The sequence below is a fragment of the Orbilia oligospora genome (assembly GCF_000225545.1).
Source record: "Orbilia oligospora ATCC 24927 unplaced genomic scaffold scaffold00004, whole genome shotgun sequence".
In the NCBI taxonomy this organism is placed as follows: Eukaryota; Fungi; Ascomycota; class Orbiliomycetes; order Orbiliales; family Orbiliaceae; genus Orbilia; species Orbilia oligospora.
The window spans coordinates 1,448,487-1,475,049 of NW_011645561.1; the positions used below are offsets into that span (position 1 = coordinate 1,448,487).

The window sequence follows — 26,563 nt, forward strand, 5'->3', positions numbered from 1 at the left end:
TTAGTGTCGGCTGCTCTCCTACGCTAAGCTACGTGTGAGAGTGAATGTGAGTGAGTGAACAAGTGAGAGATAACAAACAGCGAAGGATTGCTGTGGATCGCCTTGCTCACGCATCGGAGGAATCCAACGGTGTTACGTCGCCAGCCATTTAAAAAGGCGCGCCCGTCCCACGTTTCCAAAACTCTTCTTTTCTTTCCTTTCTCTCCCCATCTCGCCTCTGCTATTTCTTCGGGAGAGCAGTCACTGTCACCATTTTAAATCCTCCGTTCGCGTAGAACACTAGATTAACTACACAATCTCTCCCCCTCAAAAAAGAGTGTCGTCATCACCATGAAGTACGCTCTTGCAGCCGCTGCGCTGCTGCCAGCCTTGACGCTCGCTCATCCGGGCGTCGGCAACCAAATCCCTCTCGGTGCTGATGTCGGCCAGGAACGTCATGGCCATCACCATCACTCTTCTCCCGAGAACCCAATCGCTGCTGTTGTTGACAGTGTCGCGGATGCCCTCAAGGCTCTACCTGAGGCTACCCGTGATCTCTGGGCTGAGGTCGAGAACATGCTTCCCCGTAAGCTAGACCAGATCTCCGTCAAGTCTTCGCCGAAGAAGCACACCAAGCGACCAAAGAGCCACTGGGACTTCCACGTCTCTGGTGACGAAGTCAGCATCATGGATGACGGCAAGCTTGATGAAGACTTGGCACGCTTCAAACTCCGAGGCAAGAAGGTTGACCCATCCAAGCTCGGCGTTGACCCCGGAGTCAAGCAATACAGTGGATATTTGGATAACGAGGAGGACGACAAGCACTTGTTCTACTGTGAGTAAAAGAAATGATAACCCCCCTCGGATTCCTCCGGATTCGTACACGAGGAATGAAAAGATGACGCGCGTTAGAATGAGACTGGTAACTAACAAATATTTGCTCCATAGGGTTCTTCGAATCCCGCTCTAATCCTAAGGAGGACCCCGTCGTCCTTTGGCTCAACGGTGGCCCTGGGTGCTCTTCCCTGACCGGTCTCTTCATGGAGCTCGGACCATCCTCCATCACCAAGAACGGCGAACTTAAGTTCAACCCTGCCTCTTGGAACAACAATGCTTCCGTCATCTTCCTCGACCAACCCGTCAACGTCGGCTACTCCTACTCCGGCGGCCAAGTCTCCAACACTGTCGCCGCTGGCAAGGATGTTTATGCTCTCCTCTCCTTGTTCTTCAAACAGTTCCCAGAATACGCCAAGCAAGACTTCCACATTTCTGGTGAATCTTATGCCGGTCACTACATCCCCGTCTTCGCCCACGAGATCCTTTCCCACAAGAACCGTAACATCAACTTGAAGTCCGTCCTCATCGGAAACGGTCTTACCGATGGTCTTACCCAGTACGAGTACTACGAACCCATGGCCTGCGGAAAGGGTGGTTACCCAGCCGTCCTTGACGAGTCTCAGTGCCAGGGAATGAAGAATGCCTACCCACGTTGCGCCAGCATGATCTCTAACTGTTACGACTCCGAGAGCGTTTGGTCTTGTGTCCCAGCTTCCATCTACTGCAACAATGTGATGATGGGACCATACCAGCGCACCGGTACCAATGTCTACGATATCCGTGGACCTTGCAAGGATAGCTCCAACCTCTGCTACCCAGATCTTGGCTGGATTTCGGAATTCTTGAATAAGAAGGATGTTATCGATGCCGTTGGTGCTGAAGTTGGTAGCTACGACTCGTGTAATTTCGATATCAACAGGAACTTCTTGTTCGCTGGTGATTGGATGAAGCCATACCATAGACTTGTTCCAGATCTTCTTAAGGAGATCCCTGTTCTTATCTATGCTGGTGATGCTGATTTCATCTGCAACTGGCTTGGAAATCACGCTTGGACTGAGGCTTTGGAGTGGCCCGGAAAGGCTGCTTTTAACAAGGTTGAGCTCCAGGATTTCAAGATGGCCGATAGCGGAAAGAGTGTTGGACAGATCAAGAGCTCTGGACATCTTACATTCTTGAGAATTTACCAAGCTGGTCATATGACTCCTATGGATCAGCCAGAGAGTAGTTTGGAATTCTTCAACAGATGGTTGAGGAATAAGTTGTAAATGGCGAGATTGAGAGGGGGGTTTATACGATAGCGATATAGTATAGTATAGTATAGGATGATGCATGTAAAGCATAGGTAATTGCATCTTTCTTTCTTTTTCTTTTTGGTTGTTTTCCGAACGGTAAATTGGGAATCTTTGGATAACGGACGGACGGATGGTGCCCTTGTATGATTAATGGATTTATTATATATGATATCGATACGTACTTCATTTGAAGATTTTGGGTGTTAATGTTATGTTGTAAACTTTCTATCGTGATATCGATGGGACTTGTGTCTATAGATATCGATATATACTTCTATACTATGACTTACGAAAACTCATAGTGGTATGCAATAGGTAGGTACCAAGTACTTATACGTACGAAATTTCGAAGTGGTGTTAGTTAGTTAACCCTACAAACCCACAAGCTGCCTTCGGGGTGGGTTTATTATATAAAGGTCTTAATTTAAGAAAATTGTGCTCATAAAACTTGTGTGAAAGGATGATTCTGTCATAAACGTCTTAAATTAAGAGAGTTATACACATGCACGTGCACATGGCGTTTTTTCCTACTGATTTGAGATAGCTATAGACTTTAGCATAGAGCTCAGGTCTTCAATCAAGATAGCTATCTCCTGTATCTATATGAAATAAGGGTCAAATTAAACTTCGACGGCCGAAATTGGAATGTATAACTATCCAAAGATATAATGAAGAGTATTCAGATTGACGATGTTATACTACTAACTATTAATACCTATCTAATACGGTTTCTCAAGTATTCAACCCGTTTATGCCAATTCTTGACCCAATACTTCCAGAATGCATTTCAATCCCAAAGCTCCGGGGTCCATCACTCCTCCATCCTTCTCCACCTGTTCGTGACTAACGTAACTCGCCCTCCCCAATTTAGCTTCCATCTTTTTAGTCTCTTCGCACCCTTTCCCGGCTTCTTCCACTGCTTTATTGAGATCTCCTGTCCGCTGGAAGGTTTCAACGAATGGAATGAGCGTGTCCATCAGGGTTCTATGTCCCTTCCTTGCCAGTGTAAATGTACAAAGCTCCTGTAAAGCATTGGAAAGTGATTTCTGAAGGATAGTCTGAAGACTTTTTTCTCCATCGTTAGAGTTTCTAAGATTGTTTACAAATGCGTTAAGAAAGATACCGTAGATGGCACCGGATGTACCGCCCATACTAGATTCTACTATTTCTGCGATGGATTCAAAGGTGGTTGATAGATCTGTCGTATCTACTTTTCCGTTTTTGAAGGCGTCGTTGATGGATGTTACGCCCTTTAGTAGGGTGGTTCCGCAGTCGCCGTCGCCGACTAGTGTGTCGTATTTTGTGATTGTTGGTTCTTCGGATTGGATTTTTGTTAGAAGGGATGAAGAGATTTTGGTTAGCAGGTTTGCGGGGACGATGAGGTGGGGGTTGGGTGAGTATGTGGGTTTATTTGGTGGTGAGTATTGAGTAATTCGAGATTCGACGGGTGTGTATTCTTCATCAGTAAATTGCTTCGGCCAGGCTTGAACTTCGGTTTGTTCGTCTAGTAATCCCAAAATCTCATCGTCGTGTTTGAGGATTGTGATTGAAAAACCGGGACCGTCGAGACTGGTCATGAAGGATCCGATGTATTTTCTAGAGATGGTGAACTGCTGGGGACCGTTTGAGAGTTGGGTTAGAACTTCCTGGGCGATTACGTTGAGTTCTAGGATGCTTAGGCCGCCGAGATTGTTGATTAAGACGGCGATGGTGTCTTTTTTGTGGAAGGATACGGGTGAGGATGGGGATAGAAGGTAGGATAAGACTTTTGAGACAGTTGAAGAGAGGTCTGTGAGGTTGGTGCGGAGGACACCGGGTTCGTTGTGTATGCCTGTGTATTGATATTTGTCTTGGTTAGCTATTCCATCTTTCTATCATTTCCCGTATCACGGTATGAAGTAATCAAGTAAGTAGCATACCCATCCCGTACTCCAATTCACCACCCCCAAGTCCCTCTTGTCCACCCCTCCCAGGGACACTACACCTATCCAAACTAACACCAACAGTGGTAACACTATCCGCCACCTTTTGCGCAATCCTCGTAACCTCTGAGAGGCCAAGTCCTCGAGACGCAGCAGCTCCAGCGATTTTATGCACAAAAACCGTACCGGCAAGACCTCTTCTACCGACTAGAGATTCGGCATCAAGCGAAGCATCTTCATTTACGAAGACGACTGAAACTTCTTGGCCTTCGGAACGGGCCTTTTGGGCTGCTAGGCCGAAGTTAAGTTTGTCACCTGTATAGTTTTTTACGATCATGAGGGTTCTGTCGGGGAAAGTTAGATATATATCGATATTTGTTATTATATTAATATTTAATTTCGGAGGGGAGGGATGTATATAAGTACCCTTTGGTGCCCTTGATTGCTTTCAAGCCTACTAGTATCTGAGCAGCAGATGGAGAGGCGAAGATATCACCGGCGACGGCGATATCTAGCATACCGTTGCCTACGAATCCGGCGTGAGCGGGTTCATGGCCACTTCCGCCTTTTCGGATAAAAGATTATCAAGATGTTTAGTCAGTCTTTGGTTCGATCGATGAGGATATTAATCTTGAATTTGTTTATGATCAATGTACCTCCCGATATCAAAAGAACCTTGTCCGTCTTTCCGGAACGATTATAGATCACTATCGTGTAACATCGATATAGGTTTGCCAGTTATTAGTCTCAATTTCTGGAATTCTAGATTTGTATGCATTTATGCATCGACTTACATACCTTTGTGTGATTCGATGAGTCCCAGTCCGGGGTTTACTTCGAGAAGGCATTTTAAGGCCCTTTCGACGGGTGATTTGATGTCGCCGATGAAGTGCTTCCCTGTTGATATTTAATGTAGATGCAACACAACTCCTTGGTTAGACTGATGTTGTAATTATACGAACTCTGACATGCCGCTTAACGAGCGGCTGCAGGCTGTGGGGAAGGTACTGACCGAGAACCATGGTGTCGACTATATTATTCCTGCTCCTTTCAATTCAGAGAATTTTACAAGCTATGTATGAGAAGACTTTATAATTCTGAGGTACACGAAGCTGAAGATTGATTGCGATTGCTAGAGTAACGTTCAGAAAGCGGTTTCAATTCTGGCCGGCGGGGAATTATAATTCGCGAAAGTGAAGTGATATCATCTGCGTTTTAGGTTGTGGGGTATTCCGCCTGTGCGACGAGAATCAGCCACTTATCGGCCCGAACTGGCGGATAAGTGCCCCGACCAGTGCCGATGTCAATATTACTTAAAACTAACATACTAAGTACCTAGGTAGGTACATAGAATAGAATATATAGAATAGGATCCCCGAAGTGTAAGGTTTTTATTGCTTGAGCCTCTATAACGCCTGATACATGTCACTAAATTTATGATAGTAAATATTATTTTGTTTTATTTATTTTTTCATCCTCTATTGATTGTATTTCCGGATCCCCTAATGAAGCGGTTCGTTAGTTATATGAAATGAAAAGGGCGTCTTGGTTAAGAAGGGGGGAACGTACTTTGGATTTGCTTCTTTAAATTCGTCCCATTGTCTTGCTTTGTATGTTTCTTGGTCTGCAAGTTCGAGGTTATCTTCATCTGGCTCTGGTTGCCTGCCTGATGCTTCACTATATTCGTAGTCCAAGATTAGCATCATTTCACTTGTCAGGGTCTTTTTTATATATCTTACCCGCCACCCTCAATGATCCCTCCTCGTTGCTTCTCTGCCTCTAGGTAATCGTCGATAGTCATCGTCGGCAACCTATGACCCGGTCCAAAAACACCACCCTTCACAATCTCCCGATTCGAAAGTAATGTGAACGGCCTCAAAGGTTTCCCGTCAGAACTTAACAACGGTCTTCCATTCGCCTTTCTAAATATTTCAGAAGGATCAACGCGATCAGAATAGCCATCATCCGCTTTCCGCCGTCTGGACCGTTCGTCTTCCTCCTGTTGTCTCCTACGTTGCTCAAGAAGCTGTTCTTCCGAAGGTGCTTTGCCGAGGATATCGATCTCGAGGTAGATACCTTCGAGTTGTTGGAGGGATTGCATTACCGCTAGCTCGATTTGGGAGAGGTATAGAGAACGGATATCTTCATCGTCGACATTGGGGGATTGTGCGAGGTTTGAGAGCTGCTGTAGTAGCCGGTGCAGATAAGTTAGTTATTGACTCTTTTTATTTCTATAAACTAATAATATGGAAAAAGTAGATTTTGTAATATCGTACGTCTAGTTTGGCCTTTAGCTCCTTTTCGTGCTTGTACTGTTCGATCTTTGCGTTCCTTCTTGCGGCAGCATCTATGTGGATCTCGGAGAATACTGTCGGCGAGATCTTATCGGAAACTTGGTATGCTTTCTTTTCATAGGATCCTAGAAGAGCGTATGAATCGCAGAGGGATAGGAATGATCTATACGCGGTTCTGGCGTCATGTAAAGTGGACAAGCGGGTTGAGCGGTCATGTTGCTTTAGGAGGAGCTCCCCTCTGTAGGCGTCTGCGAGGATATATCTGCAATGATCAGAAAGAAGAGTATTAGAATATCACTACCAATCTAGAAATATATTGATTTGATGTTTGATATAGAAAGATGGGTGGGTAGGTAGGTAATAGTACTTAAGTTCATTTGTAGCAGCATCCTCTAAAATCTCGTTGTTGCTGAAAAGTGAGAGGTTGTTTATGACATCCTTGCAGGTGGATACTGTAGCTAAAGCCTCTGCTACGGCATTCTTATAGGCGATAGAATTGTAATCGGTGAAAGTTGAGAGATCTTTTCGCTGGCGCTCTGCTTTTTCCCAGAGAGATTTGAGGCTTGAAGATGCTGGGTCGGTTTCGGACATCTTTGTGCGGCCGTGGGGTTTTCTTTGAAAGTTCTTTGTTTGGCGGGGCAGCTAGCTGGGCAGCTCTTATCGGTCGAGGTTTTGAATATCGTCAGCCACTTGTAAAGCGGATTCGGGGGGTTATGATGTATCGAGATCGGTAGAGTATAAGGAGTCTGAGCTTCGTCGGGAGGAGATACCTATGAAGGTTGGATGTTCAAGTGAATGGCGTAGAAAGGAGCGCGCGCTGCTCACCAAGCAAGTGTCTCTGCTGCTTGTCGTGCTTAATAAGAAAGCTGCTCGCTTCGACATCGGCAGCTTTTGAAGCTAATGGGCCAACACACAATCTGCAACAAAGTACGAGGTTCTGGACCTGGATTAATGCCTAACCTTTTTTAACAAATTTAGTTGATTGAATGGTGTATAAGACGAGTCATAATAATGAAGAGGAGGAGGGGAATGTGAAAGAGAGAATCAGAAAATGCTTTTTAACGTAATGTGCTACCAGTATGAATACTGTATCAGCTGAGAATAGCGAAAGTTGGTGCTTATGCAAGTCCGCAGCCTAATTACAAGAGTCCATAAAATTATTCTCTGGCTTCCTTGAGAAGACTTTCCGCAAGAGTATGCTTTAAGTGTTCTGTTTTGTCTGCAATACTCTATTTGTCGGGATTCATTAGTCGGCCAGTCACTCTAATTGAAACATCCAGAAACTGGAGTCCTACCTGCAATTGAGAAGCATTGCTACCTTTGGCAACTGTTCCACCATGAGCAACAGCCTCGTCATGCATAGCCTTTGCAGCATCTCCCTTCGTGACGAAAGCCTCGGCTTCCTTGTTGTCAGTAGTAGATTCCGTTAAGTTATGATCGGCAATAGACTGGAGAGTCTTTAACAACGGATTTCAAGTTAGTTCGTCCACTTTTTTGAATGATAGAATATAAGGGAACCTACTGAAGAAAGAGAGCCTTTAGCCGGACGTTGGCCAGCGAGGGCTTTCGTCTAAATATAAAATAATCAGTCTCTCACCATAATAAGAATGAATTTGTTTGTCATACCTCTAGGGACATAATGTGTGAAGCTTGTTCCTTGGAAATAGCAGCAGCTGGTTTATCAACCAACTTGGTAGCTTCCTCAAGGAAGTTTTGTTGCTTGTCATAGAAACTTTGGGCGGTAGCAGCCGGCCCGCCGGCGGCAATACCTGGACCACTGATCTCTAACTCCTTCTTAGCAATATTTTGAACCTTTCGACAGTGTGAGAACTTAGTGATTATGTCTTCGGTACAAAACTGGGAAGGATATGACCCACCTGCTCCGGGGTGAATAAGATTCCTTTGGCAGCTTGCTTGGTGATTTCGTCATTGGTAGGAAGTCGTTCAGACATTTTGGTTAGGCTTGAGTGTAATATTTTTCTTAAAACTGTATATAGATCAATATTGCAATATAAGGCATCTAGTGATTCTATCGTTTTGTAATTAAAATTGCACTGGTGTATTGTACTTACGATAGAAATGGGAATAATTAGTGAAGAAGCAAGGTACTAGTTCGTATGACTCTGATATCAATTAAAACAATTTGTTAGCCATGGCTCAATGCAATTATAATGTACAGCATTGATCAGGACTCTGAAGTGCAGCGTACCAATTGATCAGTTTAATGTGATGTATCAAAACTAAAGCTAAAGAATGCTTTTTTTATGGTGATAGATAATCAAGGACGTAAAAATTGAGAAAAACGTTTGAAAGTGGGCTTACCTTTCGCTTTTTTGACTGCTCTAATATGAAGATTGATGATGGTCTCAAAGAATTCTCTATAGCTATGGTCGCTCTATGCGGGCTGCAGGCTGTAGACTGGTCCCGGCTGGTGTTGTGCGGCTATGATGTCAGCGTACCGGGCCGCACAACAGACTCTCGGGCCTCGTTGTATCACGTGGTCTCCGGTAGGCGACGCGTTTTAATGAACCCGATTTCATTTGCCTTCAGCGCAACTCGACCTGTTTAAGCTACGATAGAATATTATACGACGTGTAGTTAATGACATGAGAGGCGAGCCGGCCTCCACCAAGAGCTTCAGAAGCAGCTTCTTACCTTAAGCTCTCCTTCTATATTCTCATGACTGCACAATTTTTATTTTTTTTTGGCTTCTCACCTGAACCATATTCTTTAATTTCGCAAAAAGCTTTTGTTTCCTAGTATATCTCAAGTAGAAACTCCAGCATCAACTAGAGCTTAAAAATGGAAGATACCAATCCACATCCTCCCAAACGACGGCGCTTCTTCGCTGTATCATCTCCTTCACCGCCCCCCGAAGCATCAGATCCTATCCTTCCATCGACACCACTACGAGAACTCCATGGCTATGCTGCCAACATCGATCCGAGTTCCGATACCACCCCTTTCGCGGAACAGGATGAGGATACTACGCTCGAGGAATCGCCCGAGGACCAATTTGGAATGGGCATGGAAACTGCTGAGATCAAGGATTTGAGCCTCAGGTTTGATGCTACTATGCTTGAAACAGTTGTTGGTGAACTCTCCGCAGATGTCTTGAAGCGATTGGATGATATCTCTGGCGGGAACATTGAGAGAGGTGATACTCGATCTATTTAAATACTATTTTATTTTCAAGGCTAACAAGTTTTGTATCAAGCCATTAATATGTATCTCGATGGATCCTGGAAGGAGGCCAAACCATCCGAACCCAAGAAACCGGGAAAGCAATCACCATTTGATTCCATGCTTGGTCAGAACGGGAAACGGAAATCTTCTGCTGTTACTGGTCAGAGTTCTACGGCCCAAACACCTGTTTCGGACGAAGAAACAGCTCAGCGGCTTGATCGAATGCCTTACGAACGGTACATAGGTTCATTCGGTGCCGAGGGTTATGCGGTACGGAGCGGATCGAATCTTCTATCTCATGGAGAAGAAGTCATAATCGGACGGCAACAGCCCCAGCAAGTACAAAAGACAGTTAGAAGGGGTAAGGGAAGGCCAGTGACGGTTGTTTCCCAGGCAGCATCCAAACGAAAGGATATCGTCGTCCGCTTTTCGAACTCTAAAGGCGAAGAGATAGGCCGTTTACCACATGAAACGGCGCAGTTTGTTTCTACTCTTCTGGATCAGAAGATATGTAGCTTCAAAGCTATCTGTGTGTATGCTCCAGAGCCACTACGGTCAAACGAAACTATATTTCTCCAGTTGAAATGTTACATGTTGCGACAGACTTTCGCGCCTCGTGCTCTTCGCCTCACAGAAACCAATCGATCCACGGGCTTGTTTGAGACGAAGGAAACGGAGGAAGAGAAGGCCTTGAGATTGCGTCAGACGTCTTTGGTTAAGCTGTTTAACGAGATCAGGCTCTTCCCTACAAGCGCTGGCCAGGACTCGAAAGCGAAACGCGACGGTTTACTTCAAGTCGCTGAGATGGCCGAAGAAAAAGAGAAAGAAGAGGCTGCCAAAGGAAACAATACCCCAGCTAAGGACGAAGAGGAACCGCAAGAAGGAAAGGAGCTTGAGCAAGACCAATTGGATCAGCTCTACAAAAAAGCGCAGACCTTCGATTTCAATTCACCAGAAGCTGAACCCGCCGAAACATTCACAATGGATTTGCGCAAATATCAGAAGCAGGCATTACACTGGATGTTGAATAAGGAACGTGATAAGAAGAATGAGGGCCAAGAAGAATCAATGCATCCGCTATGGGAGGAATATACCTGGCCAATCAAGGACGAAAATGATAAAGAGCTTCCAACGGTGGAAAATCAAGAGAAATTCTATGTCAACCCTTATTCCGGAGACCTGTCCCTAAAGTTCCCTGTGCAAGAACAGAATTGTCTTGGGGGTATTCTGGCTGATGGTACGATAAACTATACCCAATTCTCGGTGTTACTCATTTTACTAACAACTTCGCAGAAATGGGTCTTGGGAAGACTATCGAGATGCTGTCTTTGATACATAGCAATCGCAACGAGCCTGAAGCAGCATCGGGTACGGATTCGAAACCGTTTAATTTACCACGGCTACCCAAGAGTTCCGATGTTGTAGAGCCTGCACCATATACAACTCTAGTTGTAGCACCAATGAGTTTACTATCCCAGTGGGCTTCAGAAGCAGAAGCGGCCTCCAAAACTGGCACCCTAAAAACTACCATTTACTACGGGTCTGACAAGAGCTTGGACCTGAGGGCGCAGTGCTCAGCTGCCAACGCCCACAATGCTCCCAATCTTATTATCACAAGTTACGGCGTAGTCCTCTCCGAATTTACACAAATCGCGAATACTGCAAGCGGCTCTAGGGCAACATCAGGTGGTCTTTTCTCCGTCCAATTCTTCAGAATCATCTTGGATGAAGCACATAACATCAAGAATCGACAAAGCAAAACTGCAAAGGCCTGCTATGAACTGGATGCCCTTCATCGATGGGTGTTAACTGGCACCCCGATCGTGAATCGGCTTGAGGATTTGTTCTCGCTGGTTAGGTTCTTAAGAGTTGAGCCCTGGAGCAATTTCGCTTATTGGAGGACGTTCATCACGGTCCCCTTTGAGTCTAAAGATTTCCTGCGTGCCCTTGATGTGGTGCAAACTGTTCTAGAGCCGTTGGTAATGCGGCGCACGAAGGATATGAGGCAGCCGGATGGGACCCCGTTGGTTTACTTACCTCCAAAAACGATTTTGATCGAAGAGATCGAGTTATCTAAGGCCGAGCGAGCTGTGTATGATTTCGTGTATAACTTTGTTAAGCGCTCATTCGCTGACAATATGGAAGTAAGTAGTATGCACCAATCCTCTTTTTTTTTTGCCAAAGAACCCATTCTGATACCCTATAGGCCGGATCTGTAATGAAATCCTACACTACAATCTTTGCGCAAATTCTTCGCTTGAGGCAGTCTTGCTGCCACCCAACTTTGGTCCGGAAGAAAGAGGTTGTAGCCGACGAGGTCGAAGCTGAAGCAGCCGAAGCGGAAGCCAAGGGTCTGACAGACAACATGGACCTTCAGGCCCTGATTGATAAGTTTACTTCTCAAGAGAACGACGGTGCTGAGGTTAATAACTATGGCGCTCACGTGCTTCAGCAAATTAAGGAAGAAGCACAGAACGAGTGCCCTATCTGCTCTGATGAGGAGATCCAAGAGATGACCGTCACAGCATGTTACCATATGGCATGTAAAAAATGTTTGTTGGAGGTCATTGATCACGCAAAAAGAAATGGTAATCAACCGAGGTGCTTTAATTGTCGGGAACCGATCAATGAGAAGGAACTTTATGAGGTTATAAAGCATGACCCCGATGTGGCTATTGGTGGGTTAAGTGGGTTTAGAGAAAACGTGCCGGAGTTTTCGTTACGACGGATAGCTGCGAATAAGTCGTCAGCGAAGATTGATGCATTGATTACGAACCTGAAGAGATTGAGGAGGGAATCTCCTGGGATGAAGAGTGTGGTATTCTCGCAGTTTACCAGTTTTATAAACTTGATTGAACCGGCACTTACGAGGGAGAGAATACAGTTTGTTAGATTTGATGGGGGGATGTCACAGCAGCAGAGGTCTGTGGTTTTGAGTAAATTCAAGGCTCATACCGGAGGGTTGGTCCTGTTGATCTCTTTGAAGGCTGGAGGGGTGGGGTTGAATTTGACGGAGGCTAAGAGGGTGTTTATGATGGATCCTTGGTGGTCGTTTGCGGTTGAGGCTCAGGCGATTGATCGGATTCATCGGATGGGGCAGACGGATGAGGTTATTGTGCATCGGTTTATTGTGAAGGGGTCAGTGGAGGAGCGAATGGTACATAAGATCCAAGAGAGGAAGAAGTTTATGTGAGTATATATTTGTGTATCATTGTCTTTGATAGGTTTTATGGAGCTAACTAGTGGGATTTTAGTGCATCTTCACTTGGAATGATGAGCGCTGAAGAGAAACGAGCGCAGCGAATTGAAGATATTAAGGATCTTCTGAGCTAGAGTTAGTCGATTTCATGACCCATAGAGCACTACAACCGGGACGACGGCGTTACTAGATTTTTGGCGGCTATTGTGCTTCACACATTCTCACTTTCCTGTAAATATCTTATTTTGGCCACAGGTCCCAAGGTCTTGTGTGAAGATTTCGTACATTGAAAAAGACCATCCCATTACATTGCAGGCTGGCAGGGTGAGAATTAGAATTTATAAACAATCCCGTATCAGGGAGTTTATCATCAAAAGGCTATGAAATAATATCAACGCTCAAAGTACAAAGGCGATTTTCATGCAAATTGCAACTTGCAAAAATTAAGCTATCATAGGAAACGAAGGTCGACTCTCTAGCCGCTAATACTCCAACCCGAATGATATATATCCAAATAACCGTAACCCCGCAAATAAATGTCCTTCGAAATGAATTTATGGCCTTGGGCTTAGCTCCACCAGGGAGGGCCTGTACCTCTGGAATGATGTATTTGTTTAAAACGGAAGTGTTAACTACTGCTGCTCTCTTCACCGTCTAGAGTCGCGGTCATCTCTTCTACCATTATCCTTTCTCTTGCTTCTAGAGTGTGTCGGCTCCCGTCTATCGCGATCATCTCTTGCATGATGGTCGTCTCTTCGGCCATCTCTACGGTCATCTCGACGGTTGTCTCTATGGTCATCCCTGTGGTCATCTCGGCGATCAGAACGACGAGGACCACGTCCATCAGATCTAGATTCTTCGTGACGGCTTCGGTCTCGGTGGTCGCGACTCCTATCCCTTTCACGCTCACGATCCCTATCCCGACGATCATTATTTCCACCATGTCGAGAAGAAGATGCCTGGGCTTCAAGATCAATATCCTCTCCCGAGTCCTCGCCGGTTGGTAGTGAATCATCAGGAGCATCGGTGATTCCCTGCGCCTTCAACCGCTCCTGCCCGACTTTCCGGAGGTGTTTTTCGAGCAGCACGGCATTCCTAGTACTGCATTTGTAACCAGCGTCGATAAGATCACCAACAAATGGGACCAAACCAATAACAAAGTCCAAAGCAACGTTGAACAGCATGTGAAGGAGAATTCCGAAGGGTAAACCAACTCTCATGCATGTCTTAACCACCATCAATGACAACAATGCATCTAGAGCGTCACCGATTCCTGGGACAATACCAATAACACTGCCCCATCCGAATCTAACGCCAAGGAAAGAACCAAAGGACATGTCGAGACGGTAGGCTCGTCGTTTGACTTTTGTAAGAATCTCTCCCTCCTCATCTGTGAGACCTGGGGGGAGTGCCTTCTTCGTACGTTTTGACTTTCGTTTGCCGGCTTTGTTGAGTTCTGAGGCAGGATATTCGTAGTATGGGTCTTCGCGACCCTCTTTGTTGGAGGATGATTCCTGGAATATCTGTGAGATGGAGATAAAACATTGTTAGTTTCCTTATTTTTCCCCCGAGGTCTTAAATGTTTGAGATGAATGTTTTATGGCACAGAAAAGGTCCGGGTTCAATTCAAGGGTCCAGGGCACCAGGGACTTGATTAGCGAAACTTACCCTGCCGAGAACAAACTTGGTGAGGTAGGACGTCATGTTGGAGAGGGGTGGTTGGCGAGCGCGCGGGCTTCAGCTCTTGCGCCGCTACGGAATACTGTGTAGAATTGCTTGAATTTGCGGTCGAAAGATGATAAATGCAAAAGCCAGATCGTTTGGAAAGTTTAAAATAAAATAAAAAACAGTTGGAAGAAGAGGAACCAACGGTATTAACAATTTTGCCAAATTGAAAAGGGCGCTTCCTGAGATGGTATTTTACGGAAAGAACGAAAGGGCTTTCTGGAGAATGCGATCCTGAAGCAAGGAGTTGGTTATGTTATCGTTATATAATTCCAACCCTCAGTGCAGGGAACCCGAAAACCAGGGAACAGGAGGATAAAACGAAAAAGATCCGATGTAACAGCGAGCCGCCGTCCGAGATGTTTTATAGTTTCGCGCAGATTTGTCCTCTCTCTCTTTGACTAAAACGTAAGCAAGAGAAATTTGACAGCTGAGAGGTTCCGTCGACACGCGCAATCAATTCCTAGAGTGGGTGGTAATTAGGTCTTTAAGTAGGGACTCAAGGATGCAGAGGATGGTGGGTGGTTGGAACCATGCAAGTTAACCATGGCACACACGCATCATATCATGCATATGGGCGCCGGCCAAGAGATATCAGATCATGTTCGCTGTTATTGACGTAGCTTAGGTGTATAATTATAATTATATCGAACCGCTTTGTTTGCCTGGAGGCAAAAACGACCGGCCTGTTTTTTGCGACGACATCGATTCTAGATATCCAGGCCAGCTAGCTGCCAGGTTCATTGCAACCTGACGGAACGCCTCATTCTGAACTATCGGGATCTAATTACTGCGCCACTTGGGAAGTTGGCAACGTCATTTTTGTGGCTGTGCAGCGCTGGTCTGGGCAGGGATCGTTGTAGCCGAAAATCCAACACTCAACAAATGTTAACGTGTCTGCTCGAGTCGCGTCCATGGTGTCTAGCTAGCCTCGAATCCAGGCGCCCTTGGGGCAAAGATGCATTCCAGCCGAGTTTCAGACAAGTTACAAGTTAATGTTGTACAACTCTGCAAATTATAATAAATCAGAATTCAAACTATTTTACATATCAAGTCACATGAGGAGGGGTTCGGCCTTTTTTTTAGCGGCTAACATTATAATTATACGGCATGGAAGATCAGCAACCTGCATTCCCAGATACGCAAATATACCTAAATACATCACAGCTTCGTTGGTGAACCAATCCAACATGAAGTTCATGCACAGTTATACCCTTCTCAAAGAAGAAGAAAGGGGAGAAGAAAGGGAAGAATGTTAAATTTTAGCCCGAAACGTTGCACTTTATGATGTCTAGGAGCGAGACCACCGGACCTAAGCTTTGGGATAAAGCGCTTCGTAACTCTTATTCTGGGTTTAAAGCTATCCCGTTAATGCGCATGCATTGGTCATGCATGATCCGAACACGTGCACTCCCAGCCCTACCCTTTGACACCGCGCCTAGTCTCGGGGGCTATATACCACCCCCAGGTTAGATTTGCGCAGTTTCCCATAAGCAGCTATATACATAATTAGATTAGATAAGGCTGCAATATATAAGCTAGCTTGAAAATTTAAATTTAAGCATTGATATATATAATTTATGCAAATGTGCGATCAAGAGCCAGTAAAACATAACTACCAAGTATGATTGTTCACCTCACAGATACCCATTTATAATTTATAGACAACTAGACTAATTTATAGCATCTAGCCTAAGTGCTCGCGGAGGAACCAAGCTTATAAGTCTTTTACCCGGCTAAAACTGGTACTTCCCGCATTATATATACCCCCTACAGCCTAGGTCCTCCTCGCCACAACTTAATATATATATATACATCTATATACATCTATACGTTGATAAAGACCAGGCAGGTAGCTCACTTGCAACATACAACATAACTGTTCTGAAATTCCGATCAAGTTCCAGATCGATCTGACGGACCGGGATATAATAAATTTCAGATACTAACCACTTGATTTTGTCTCGTACCCAGCCCCGCCAAAAAAAAAACCATAGGTGCACTTGATTTAAAAAACAAACTCGTTTTGTAAATGCATATGCATGCGCATCGCGATATCGATACGGCCAACAATATAACAACTTTGGGCATTCGTTGGACCAAAAATTATATCGTTATATATATCTATCTAGCTAAGCGCCTTTATGTCATGAGTAGTTTTGATCCACAGGGACACCGTGCCAGAAACAACTGCTTGTTATAGGTCGATCGATCGATTGATGGCCCATGCATCTGTAGCGCTGCTCAGCTTATACAGATCATCTCGTACCTATACTATCTAGATATCTCGCTATATATAAATATCAAAGGGAAAAGTTAGCTGATCAACCGATTGACCGGGAACTGTTCAAGCCTTTTATATAGCAATCCTTTTAATTTTAGTATTTACATCCCCTAAGCCATAGCTATCCTCACCTTTATAGCCAATTATATCTATTTAATTCTCGGTGAACTCCATTCAAGAATCCGAGACTTATATATACATATATTTATAGGCGCCTACAACATGATTCTCTACTCCAAGCTGCCACGGGCATGGTTTTTTCTATACCTCCTCTTACTACCCAAATACTCGTATCCGAGCCCAATCCCAGAAACAAACATTAAAAAGACCCAATTTCCGCCAAATACTACAAGCATCGCCTATCCTAGCCCCAGCGAGACTGGCGTTAAACTGCAATCATCTGGTTTGCCATCAACCGTGCGAGTGGCAGACTCTTATGCAACGGCAAATATCCCTTCTGAGGTAGACACCAGCCCACAAGTGCGGGCTGTCGACGTCCCGCATAATTTTTTTTATACCACCGACCGCTTGCAGATGAGATGCAGAGATGCCAGTATGTTTGAGTCCGGAGCTATGAAAATGCTTCAAGTTCCCGGTATAGATCCCAGTGAGGTTATCGACTTCGTAGACGGCGGGTTGAGCGGAGATCGATTGATAATGGAAATCAATAGTATTAGGCGGAATCAGTTGAGGTGCAAACGTCATTGCATTTGTAGTGAGGAAGGTTATATCGAAGAGGGTCCCCCCGATTTAGCGCGACGCGGGGTCAGGGGTTGTGACTCTGACTTGCACATCCCGCTGAAATGCATCTCCTTGTGGGGTAAGTGATACCCGTGGGAAATTTGTTTGTTTTTAGTATTAATTGATCAATTGACGGTGAACCTCGACCGAAGACTGACGTTGGAGTTATCTGATCTCCTATCTGATAAACAGGATGCTATTGTACTGCCGTACTTAGACAGCCTCACCCAAACATCCCAGGTGCAACCCTCGAAGACTACATGAGGGTGCTTTCGTCAGTACCCAGTGGGGTCCAAATGGACAATCCGGGTTATGTGTGGACGAACGCCCCGGAATCCGAGTTCCCAGGATTTGATGACCTCATGGATGCACCGGGAGAACCCGATTCTTTAACGGGATCGCCAACGAACACGGGTATTCCATCAGTATACTATGGTACGGAAGAGAGCGCACCAGGGGGGGTACCAGGATCACCGTCGGGGTCATCGTCGGGGTCATCGTCGGGCTCGCGAGAGCTAGAGCCACCACTTCCTTTGTCGGGGCCTTCAAATCCGTACCCGCCCCCATTAAATTTACTGGCGCCCCCAAACCTAAACCAAGGCTTCGGGGCTAGCAGAGCTGGTAGTAGAGCCCCCGAAAATCTGAGAATTAACCCATTCGTTGGCGAAGTTGAAGAAGATGAAGATCCCGCGTTGTTGTCTTCGAGAAATCCAGCTGAAACCCCTTTCTCCCCTGACTATTGGGAATTTCTCTTTGGGCACCCGCGCCCAAGTGATCGAGATGAAGGTGGAGGTGATAACGCCGGCCTTTATCCAGGTGGAGATTATAATCCCGGTTCGTACTGGTTTAAGAGAGACACAGTACCGAATCCAGAATCAGCTGCAGGTCATGCTACGGACAGCACCGCTATTGGCCACCAACAGGGAGCGCATGAGAGAACGCCCACCTCCTAGGGTCCGACGATGTATATAGGCTTCAGAAAAATCCACAGATCGATCATGAGTTATAAAACGGACCCTATGGCCAGTCACTTATACATACGCTGATGACCCCCTGATAAAAATTTAAATTTTGTCTTTGAATAGTTATGGATATGTATTTAATTAAATTTATATTGAAAACTAATATAAGCTAAATGGCTTTGATTCAATTGAAGCAAATGAGCTCTTGTCTTGTTGCAAATTTGAAGCATCGGACTTATGAAGTTTGATCCATGAACATGAACATTCGAACATGGGTGCCCTATGGTAGTTGGTGTAATTACCCGCAAGCCTCGCCCTTGGTCTCGAACCAGTCTCAAGTGTGATATTTTGGAAACCTTTGTGTTGTGTGTTATTTTAAAGACTCTTGTGTTGTGTGGCTGCGTCTGTGTGGCTGAGGTGCCACGGAAAAGACAACTTCAGCCGAATTCCAACCACCACCACCACCACCACCTTCATCACCACCTATCACGAATTCCACCTCCATCCCACCTCCATCCTTTTATCATCCTTCCATCATCCTTTTACACCTGCAAACTCGGACACAAGATAATTCCGTTCCTTTGTGATTATTAGTAAAACCTTTCCTTTAAACCCCTCTGTTCCCTCGAAATACGCTCTCGCTATCAACCGATTCACCAAAACCCACTTGAACCGTCCAATTGAACCACAAATACACCGGGTTTTCAAACATTGTTTCCTGTCATTCAATTGACGCGTACTGAACCAACCAAAAAAAAATCTAGCTGGGCGTTCCGGCGCCCCTAGTAACCTCAATATGGAACTTCCATCTGTACGTCACTGCCAATCGCATAAACTTTTGAAAACTTGGATTAACCAACTTGTCATAGACGTATGGAACATCAACACTCGATGAGGTCCTTAGCGACCTCAGCGTTAGATTCGTTATCAACCTTCCCCAAGAAGAACTCGTCTCGAGAGAGGTATGGTAGCTCCTGTTCTTTACAAGTTGCCCAATTCCAATGATGCTAACCGGACTATCTTAGAGAGTATGTTTCCAAATAGAAGAAGCGCATTGGTACTACGAAGATTTCGTCCGCGAACAACGACCGGAGTTCCCTGCTCTTAGCCTCCCCGTATTTCTTGGCAAGATTTTCGCACACAACCCCATGTTAAGTAAATGGGGAATGCACCAGGATGCGTACAGGGAATTTATGGAATACAAGCATCGAGTCCCGGTTCGTGGCGGAATCTTAATCAATAAGAAAATGGATAAAGTAATTCTTGTGAAGGGCTGGAAAGCAGGAGCTAGTTGGGCCTTCCCCCGCGGAAAGATCAACAAGGACGAAGCGGATCACGTATGCGCTGTTCGTGAAGTTTTGGAAGAAACAGGATTCGATTCTTCTGAGCTTGTGGACCCTTCAGCCTTTCTTGTTGACTCTTCGGAGGATAATGCGGACCGACACCTTCAACTTTACCTTATCAAGGACGTACCCGAGGACTTCAACTTTCATCCATTGGCCAGGAAGGAGATTAGCGTATGTGAAAGCGGCCAAGCACTCGAGAAAATCTGCCTGTGTTGAATTATGTTGCTGACATGACATTGCTTTTCTGTTTTTAGGAAGTTGCTTGGTTCCCGATCACTGAACTTCAGGCCCAATCCAGTGCTCAACGTCGCAGAAGAGAGTTAGCAAAGAATAATCCTAAGAGCGGGGCAGAAGACTCTGAAAGGGGCACCGCAAACAAGCTGCGCGTTTACAAAGTCTATAGTTTCCTTCCAGGGTTGTCACGCTGGATCAAGGATCAAAAACGTCAAGCTCGTCAAACACGAAACAAGAAGCATGGCGGAGTTTACGAAACCGAGCCCGAGTCTTCGGCCGTTGAGACTAGCCCTCCAAGACACCAGAAGACGCGTGAGGATCGCAAGGCTCAAACACCACAAGCTCCCTTACGTTCAACACCCCATCAGACCCGACTAACACCTGCACCTACGACGAGTGCTGGTATGGAAGTCGATGAGGATGCTCTCTCGCTCGCATCTGCAAAACTGCGCCACATGATTGGTATCGGAGGCGCCCCTGCTACAGAACAATCACCACAATTCGATAAGATCAATGCCGGACAATCACTTCTAGCTCAGCTTCAAGGCTCAAGCTTGGCTGCCACCAAGGAACCAGTCCAAGGTCATGCTGCTACAGGAGTCTCTATTTCCGTCTCCGCTTTATTCAATGCCTCAAAACAAGAATCGCAGCAGGTACCGCAAACCCCAGTGGACGCCAACAGTAGCTCTCAACTATCAACTTCTTCGCCAGGTAATAATTTTAACCCATCGGTACGAAAGAACAATCATGGTCGAAACGGGCACGGGAAATACACAAACAATAATGGCCAGCACCAAGCCGCAAAGCAAACTGTTACAATCTTGCAAAGAGGGCAGCCTCTTCCAAACCATCCCCGTCAACCCAACCAGTCACACCAATCACCACAATCCACCACTGCACAACCGCTGGCACCAGCAACCATCCCTCAACAGGCTACCCAAAGTCTCAGAAGCGAGCCTCCCTCACAAGATGCTTTTAACCAGACCGTTCCTCCTTCGCAACCCCCTCCACTGCAAACCCGCTCATCACAGTCTCCTCAAGGCTCCCAAAACGATAATTCTACTGCAGCAAAAATGTCGAGACGCACGATGTTGACCATGGACACTTTCAGTCCACCTCAACCTGCACAACCACCTTCACAAGAACACAAAGGGAATTTGTTAGATATTCTAAGAGGTGCCAAGCCGCCGCCGCCACCTCAACCAGCAATGCAGCTCCAACCAGACGAGGACGCTGCACCTAGAAATGCCTCCAAATCCATCAACGATATTCTGGCCGAGCAAGGCGTTAAACTGCCACAAACAGTGGCCCCAGTACCGACTCCAGGACCTAGTACGATAGAAAACAAATTGCCAGTCAAGAGAGCTTCCCAAAGCCCGGTTGAACCGAATCACCTTGATGATCTCGCGAGAGCTCTTAAGAACTACCCTCAAAACAAGCAGACGCCAGGCGGGAGCATCAGCATTAAGATTCCCCCTCCTCAGCAAAAATCCGTTGATCCCAACCATCTGGCTAGTCTCATGAACTCCCTCAACAACTTCACACCAAAGAAACCAACACCCCCAGGGACCCTCAAGGAGGCGGGTACCTCCTCGCCCGCTTCCCGAAAACCAGCTGATCCAAACCAAATGGCGATCTTGATGAAATCCCTTGGGACATACCACCCCAAGAAGCCCACACCACCTGGCACGAACGCCCAATCTCCGATCGAGAGGGTCGAGACCACGTCTGTTCTGCCTCCGAGGTCGATGCCAGATTTTTTCTCATCCTCATCTCCTGTCCAAAATGGAGCCATTAGCTCTCCAACTCTATCTACAAATACGAATGGACCCAAGCTTGCTAGCGGGTCGGACTCCGTTGGAAGGATGGCCTCCTTTGACCGTCGTTCCACTATCAAGCCGGAACAGCAGCAAACTCTACTCGGACTTTTCAAATCACCAACCATTGAAAACCCTATTGTTTCGGGCGGTCCACCAATCACAATTCCACCCAACAACTTCGCCCCAAAAAATACAGTTCAAACCCAAAGAGCTGATAAACCAGTTGCTGCCGAGATGCACAGGACTGGCTCATTAAGTATGGAGCAAACTGCCTTCCTCATGAGCTTCCTAGACAATCTTGCAACCCAGCATGGCGTTTAGGGGTTCGATTCGATTCTCTCACCATCACCTAATGCTTTAGTATCTTTTTTTTTGTTATCGCTATCGTTATATGTGGCATGGAGATGTGATCATCAAGTAGCGCATTCGTCATGGCTGGCGTTCTTTCTGGAAGCTCATCCTATTTCTTTGTTGCTTTTCTCCACTTTTTCATTTCCATATCTTCTACTCTTTGTTTCTCCGGCGTCGAATTTCTCCTCCATGGGGCGTGTTTATTCACGTTAATCGGTTTCTGGTTTCTTTTCTTTCTTCTTTTACTTCATTCGCTGCTATCCATTCTTTCTTTACTTCTTTGACTTTCTTTTGAGCTCCTTTTCACGGAATAATTTGACAATTTAGGAACGGTCAATACTGGCAGTATGAATAAAGGTTATCGTCTCAGGTTTTCACATGCAGCTTTGCAGTCTTAGCTTTTGGGAGTTGGGCAAGCATCTGTTCGTGTTTTTTCATTAGCGGTTTCCGCTCTGTTCCAATTCCTTTTGTGATTCCTTGCCTGCGGTTTTCCTCTTTGCTTTCTTTTTCGTTACTGGAAGAATGGGATATTGTTTCAATGCAGAAATGACTGGCGGAACAAAGATTGGATTCGCCAAGGTAGGATGAATTCCCATAGTCAGGGGACTAAAACTCTCTAATCAGGCCAACATTTGCGAAGGCCTTTCTACGCACGATGGATGACATTTCGTTTTTGGCTATCCTTGCCTGATTACCCTATATGCTTGATCGACTTGAAGCCCTCCCGAAAAACACCATTATGGTATCGATAAGGGGCTTTCCTCCTTGTATCTAGCGATGTGGTCCAGCATGACCATTTTGAGCGGCCGCTTTTCGGTGTATCTAGATCGATGTCGATATCACACGACGGCCCCCAAAGTGATAACAATGATATTGTGGTATCTATTAAATAAGTATTCACGGACTTCTTATATACAGTATATTACACTTTATACACATCCTCGCCCTTGGCGTGGTAAGGACTCCAAATGCCTCTGACACTGTCGTTCAAACTTTGCACTGGCTTGTTGATCTTCTTGATCTTGTCGCCTGATGCGTCCCGTAGTAATTCGGCTTTTTGAAGGACTTGTAGAACTTCCAGGTTCCGTACACAGACGACCTTTTCTCGTTTGTTGACTATTGAAGTTTTTATTATCGCGGTTAGTGGTCTACTTAGACAATATTCTGCCCGGAGTGTGTGTGGAAAGCGTACTATAACTCCCTCTGATGATTGGATGCTTCTTCGGCCGCGGAGAGACCACGATCTCGACTCCAGGGTTTTCTTTTGCAAATGTTGCGAGACGAGTTTTTAGAAATGCCCTACGGATTATGTATCAGCATATAGGATTTTGTGGATATGCCGTAAGGATTCCAATTACTTCATGCCGCGGGAGCTACCGCTCATCTCACAATAGTTGAATTCTAGTCGTTTGCATTGTAGTATGAAAGCTCCGACACCATTCTGGGCCTTCGAGACGGCCTGGAGGCCTCTGACGACCATGATGAAAACGTTCAGGCCCGGTTTATTTGTGTTAGCGGGCCTGCCGGGTGGGGTCGGTGTGTTTGAGAGTGGGGGTTCTGGTGGGCTTCGAGGGTCAATTGAAGTTGAAGTGAAGTCGTGAAGACGCAGAGTCCGAAATTTGCAGGGGTTCCCAATTGGGAGTGGTGTCGGACACAACGCAGTGCGTTCTTAGTAGTTGGGCCACAAGCAAAAAAATACTTGGGCATCTTTCATCACCATTCCATCTCCATCCTCCATCCTCCATCTCCACTAACCTCGACATCTCCATCATCGACCCTCTCCCATTATCACCACCACCCTCTCCATCAACTTTTCAGTACCTCCTTTCTAGGGCCGCTGAGACTACACCGACAAAGCTACTGGGCTGCCAGATCGCAACACGTCGCTCTCAAGACGTTGCCGTCGCCTCCTGACCGCAGACGCGCGAGATAAACACCCAGGCCAATGCCAAGTTAGCGACCACATCAAGTCATAAAACCTAGACCTTTCCGACAATAAACTATTCACTTAAAATACGACACCCTTCCTACTTCATTCACTCATACTATATAACCAACTTCAGTCATCATGACCGACAAACTCCCAGGAAACTTGTTAGCCCTCTTCCAACCCCGACCTCCACTACGTTACCTTCAACCTGCCGACCATGCTCCGGAACATCGCAAAACCGCGCCGATATCCGGTGTCGCACAGTTTCTGGAGGAGCTGAGAAACCCCGATCCGGATTTTATGCCAACAGAGAGCTGGCTGCTGGCGAGGGACCGTAAGAAGAGGGAAAAATTAGAGAACCAAGAGCGGACATTAAAGCAAGGAGCAGAGAATTGTGTGTCACCACTTTCAAATGTTGCTGGGTCTTCCCCAGTTCTCTCTGAATCGATGCTAACCCTTCGTCACGATTAGACAACCCAGGAGAGGACCCACACATTCGCGGGGATCCATACAAGACACTTTTCGTGTCGCGTTTAAGCTATGACGTTAAAGAACAGGATCTAGAACGAGAATTTGGACGATTCGGGCCTATTGATAGGGTAATAACTTCAATCCCTCCGTACTCATAGATATAAGCGCTAACAATCCTTTAGATCCGACTCGTCCGAGACAAAGAATCGAAGAAGCCACGAGGATATGCATTTATATTATTTGAGAGAGAGAAAGACATGAAGGGTACAGAGACCATAACCCCCTCCCCCCAATGCTTTATCAAACTTCCCCCTTAGTCCTTTTTGTGATACGTGAAGATGTTCTGTGGCAAGATTGGTTTCTCCCTACCCCTTGGTATCCTATATCAAAGGTGAGAAGGTATAGCGTTTTTTGTTAAATGGCGCGATGCTTTCGGCGAATGCGAGTTCGTCGAACCCACCAGTATCATCTTGGGCGAGGAAAGATAAACATCTTGTTTTTTTTCCAGTCTTGTTCCCATTTCGATTGCACGGCAGGGCAGGACGAGGAATTTTCCCCAGACCAAACATACCTGGAGAAATTACGAACGTTGTCGAATCAAAACAGAAGTCAAGAAAGGTATAAAGTATAGTTTACTGACACGGGGAAATGCAACCTCGCTTTGCATTACTTATCTTCTTTATATAGCTGCTTTCAAAGAAACCGATGGTATGCGAATCAAAGACCGACGAATAAGCGTTGATGTCGAACGCGGCCGAACTACTAAGGGATGGAAGCCACGACGACTTGGTGGAGGGCTTGGTGGACGCGGATATACTAAGATTCCAGCGGCACGACCCACTGGACCTTCTGGGTTCGGGGGCAGTGGATTCGGAGGTTTCCGAGGTGGACACGGTGGATTCAGAGGTGGCGGCGGTGGCTTTGGAGGTAGGAATTTCGATCGTGGCCCCCCTCGTGGTGGGCAGTTCGGGCACCGAGGCGTCGGATTTCAAGGTGGCAATGCACCATCCAATGCGCCGTCCGGCCCATCTGGTCGAAACTTTGGAAACGCGCCTACCGGCCCTGGTGGGTATGACCGAGGCCCACCACGTGGTGGTCATGATGATCGTGGACACCGTGACCGTATGAATGGTGATTCGCGAGGCGGCGGCGGCGGCGGCGGCGGTGGTGGTGGAAGAGATAGGTTTGACGACCGACGAGAGCGTGATGGTGGTGGTGGTGGCGGCGGTGGCGGTGGTGGTGGGTATAGCGGCAGATATGACGATTCGCGAAAGCGAGGATACGAAGGAGGAGAATCTGGAGGAGACCCTCGACGCCGAAGATATTAGTAAAAGCAAGTATTCGACATCAAAGGTTTCTTCTGTTTTTCTTCTTAATAGCTTCGCCAAACTGCTCGACATCATTCTTTCGATCCTCGTTAAACCCCTTACTTCTCACACCTGCTTCTCTTATCTTCATTTCAACAAGGGTATGATGGTGCTAGCACTCCAGCCATCTTTAACAACCTCTTCATAGGAACTTTATTCCTTCATTGCCGGAAACCCTCACAACGACTCCACAATTGAGAATCTTCTATTCCGAGGTGCTCTGAATGAAGCTAGTATACCTTACCCTCTCTCACCCTTTCATCACGATTGTGTCTGGAACAGTTCTTTGTTCTTTCGCTTCGACTCTTTGACCATTGTGCAAGGAACGATCCGAGCCTCTTCATTTGCGTATCCCTTTATTATGTTGTTTTACAGGTTGCCGCGTGTTTTATACTCATGAGAGATTTCGAAGACAACGGTTTGTATACTTCATCAGCTTGCCTTAGTAGTAACCAAATAATATTACACTGTCTGTGCTTGGTATTTTGGCCATGTTAACGTGACTTGAAAATGGTGCTCTGGAGCATACTTCACGGATATCGATACCTTACCCGGCATGAGATGAACTCGCGCCCGTCTTGACTCCAGACCAATGAGACAACTAGTATGGCTCACTCGCTCCA

At 46.0% G+C, this 26,563-nt stretch overlaps 10 protein-coding genes across 10 annotated transcripts; 5 read left to right on the forward strand and 5 right to left on the reverse strand.

Moving 5' to 3' along the window:
- Window positions 1-330: 330 nt before the first annotated feature.
- Window positions 331-2,081, forward strand: AOL_s00004g425 (uncharacterized protein; the record flags this gene model as incomplete). Its single annotated transcript, XM_011119074.1, has 2 exons — window positions 331-814; window positions 928-2,081. 2 exons carry the CDS (start codon window positions 331-333, stop codon window positions 2,079-2,081), a joined length of 1,638 nt encoding a protein of 545 aa, XP_011117376.1.
- Window positions 2,082-2,857: 776 nt separating this feature from the next.
- Window positions 2,858-5,052, reverse strand: AOL_s00004g426 (uncharacterized protein; the record flags this gene model as incomplete). The annotated part of the gene is made up of 5 exons (XM_011119075.1): window positions 2,858-3,939; window positions 4,028-4,374; window positions 4,457-4,595; window positions 4,829-4,927; window positions 5,043-5,052. The coding sequence occupies 5 exons, from the start codon at window positions 5,050-5,052 to the stop codon at window positions 2,858-2,860; spliced, it is 1,677 nt and encodes a 558-aa protein (XP_011117377.1).
- A 449-nt stretch (window positions 5,053-5,501) lies between these two features.
- AOL_s00004g427 (uncharacterized protein) lies at window positions 5,502-6,915 on the reverse strand (the record flags this gene model as incomplete). The annotated part of the gene is made up of 5 exons (XM_011119076.1): window positions 5,502-5,532; window positions 5,600-5,707; window positions 5,770-6,215; window positions 6,307-6,586; window positions 6,692-6,915. The coding sequence occupies 5 exons, from the start codon at window positions 6,913-6,915 to the stop codon at window positions 5,502-5,504; spliced, it is 1,089 nt and encodes a 362-aa protein (XP_011117378.1).
- Window positions 6,916-7,481: 566 nt separating this feature from the next.
- Window positions 7,482-8,276, reverse strand: AOL_s00004g428 (uncharacterized protein; the record flags this gene model as incomplete). Its single annotated transcript, XM_011119077.1, has 5 exons — window positions 7,482-7,553; window positions 7,620-7,781; window positions 7,847-7,894; window positions 7,951-8,136; window positions 8,202-8,276. The coding sequence occupies 5 exons, from the start codon at window positions 8,274-8,276 to the stop codon at window positions 7,482-7,484; spliced, it is 543 nt and encodes a 180-aa protein (XP_011117379.1).
- An 850-nt stretch (window positions 8,277-9,126) lies between these two features.
- AOL_s00004g429 (uncharacterized protein) lies at window positions 9,127-12,843 on the forward strand (the record flags this gene model as incomplete). Its single annotated transcript, XM_011119078.1, has 5 exons — window positions 9,127-9,481; window positions 9,542-10,747; window positions 10,804-11,654; window positions 11,717-12,699; window positions 12,765-12,843. 5 exons carry the CDS (start codon window positions 9,127-9,129, stop codon window positions 12,841-12,843), a joined length of 3,474 nt encoding a protein of 1,157 aa, XP_011117380.1.
- A 513-nt stretch (window positions 12,844-13,356) lies between these two features.
- On the reverse strand, window positions 13,357-14,413 carry AOL_s00004g430 (uncharacterized protein; the record flags this gene model as incomplete). The annotated part of the gene is made up of 2 exons (XM_011119079.1): window positions 13,357-14,232; window positions 14,378-14,413. 2 exons carry the CDS (start codon window positions 14,411-14,413, stop codon window positions 13,357-13,359), a joined length of 912 nt encoding a protein of 303 aa, XP_011117381.1.
- A 2,527-nt stretch (window positions 14,414-16,940) lies between these two features.
- AOL_s00004g431 (uncharacterized protein) lies at window positions 16,941-18,412 on the forward strand (the record flags this gene model as incomplete). The annotated part of the gene is made up of 2 exons (XM_011119080.1): window positions 16,941-17,538; window positions 17,652-18,412. The coding sequence occupies 2 exons, from the start codon at window positions 16,941-16,943 to the stop codon at window positions 18,410-18,412; spliced, it is 1,359 nt and encodes a 452-aa protein (XP_011117382.1).
- An 805-nt stretch (window positions 18,413-19,217) lies between these two features.
- Window positions 19,218-22,142, forward strand: AOL_s00004g432 (uncharacterized protein; the record flags this gene model as incomplete). The annotated part of the gene is made up of 4 exons (XM_011119081.1): window positions 19,218-19,232; window positions 19,291-19,383; window positions 19,447-19,938; window positions 20,022-22,142. The coding sequence occupies 4 exons, from the start codon at window positions 19,218-19,220 to the stop codon at window positions 22,140-22,142; spliced, it is 2,721 nt and encodes a 906-aa protein (XP_011117383.1).
- A 952-nt stretch (window positions 22,143-23,094) lies between these two features.
- AOL_s00004g433 (uncharacterized protein) lies at window positions 23,095-23,652 on the reverse strand (the record flags this gene model as incomplete). The annotated part of the gene is made up of 3 exons (XM_011119082.1): window positions 23,095-23,288; window positions 23,365-23,471; window positions 23,531-23,652. 3 exons carry the CDS (start codon window positions 23,650-23,652, stop codon window positions 23,095-23,097), a joined length of 423 nt encoding a protein of 140 aa, XP_011117384.1.
- A 588-nt stretch (window positions 23,653-24,240) lies between these two features.
- Window positions 24,241-25,901, forward strand: AOL_s00004g434 (uncharacterized protein; the record flags this gene model as incomplete). The annotated part of the gene is made up of 4 exons (XM_011119083.1): window positions 24,241-24,496; window positions 24,574-24,701; window positions 24,756-24,837; window positions 25,261-25,901. 4 exons carry the CDS (start codon window positions 24,241-24,243, stop codon window positions 25,899-25,901), a joined length of 1,107 nt encoding a protein of 368 aa, XP_011117385.1.
- Between the last annotated feature and the right edge of the window lie 662 nt (window positions 25,902-26,563).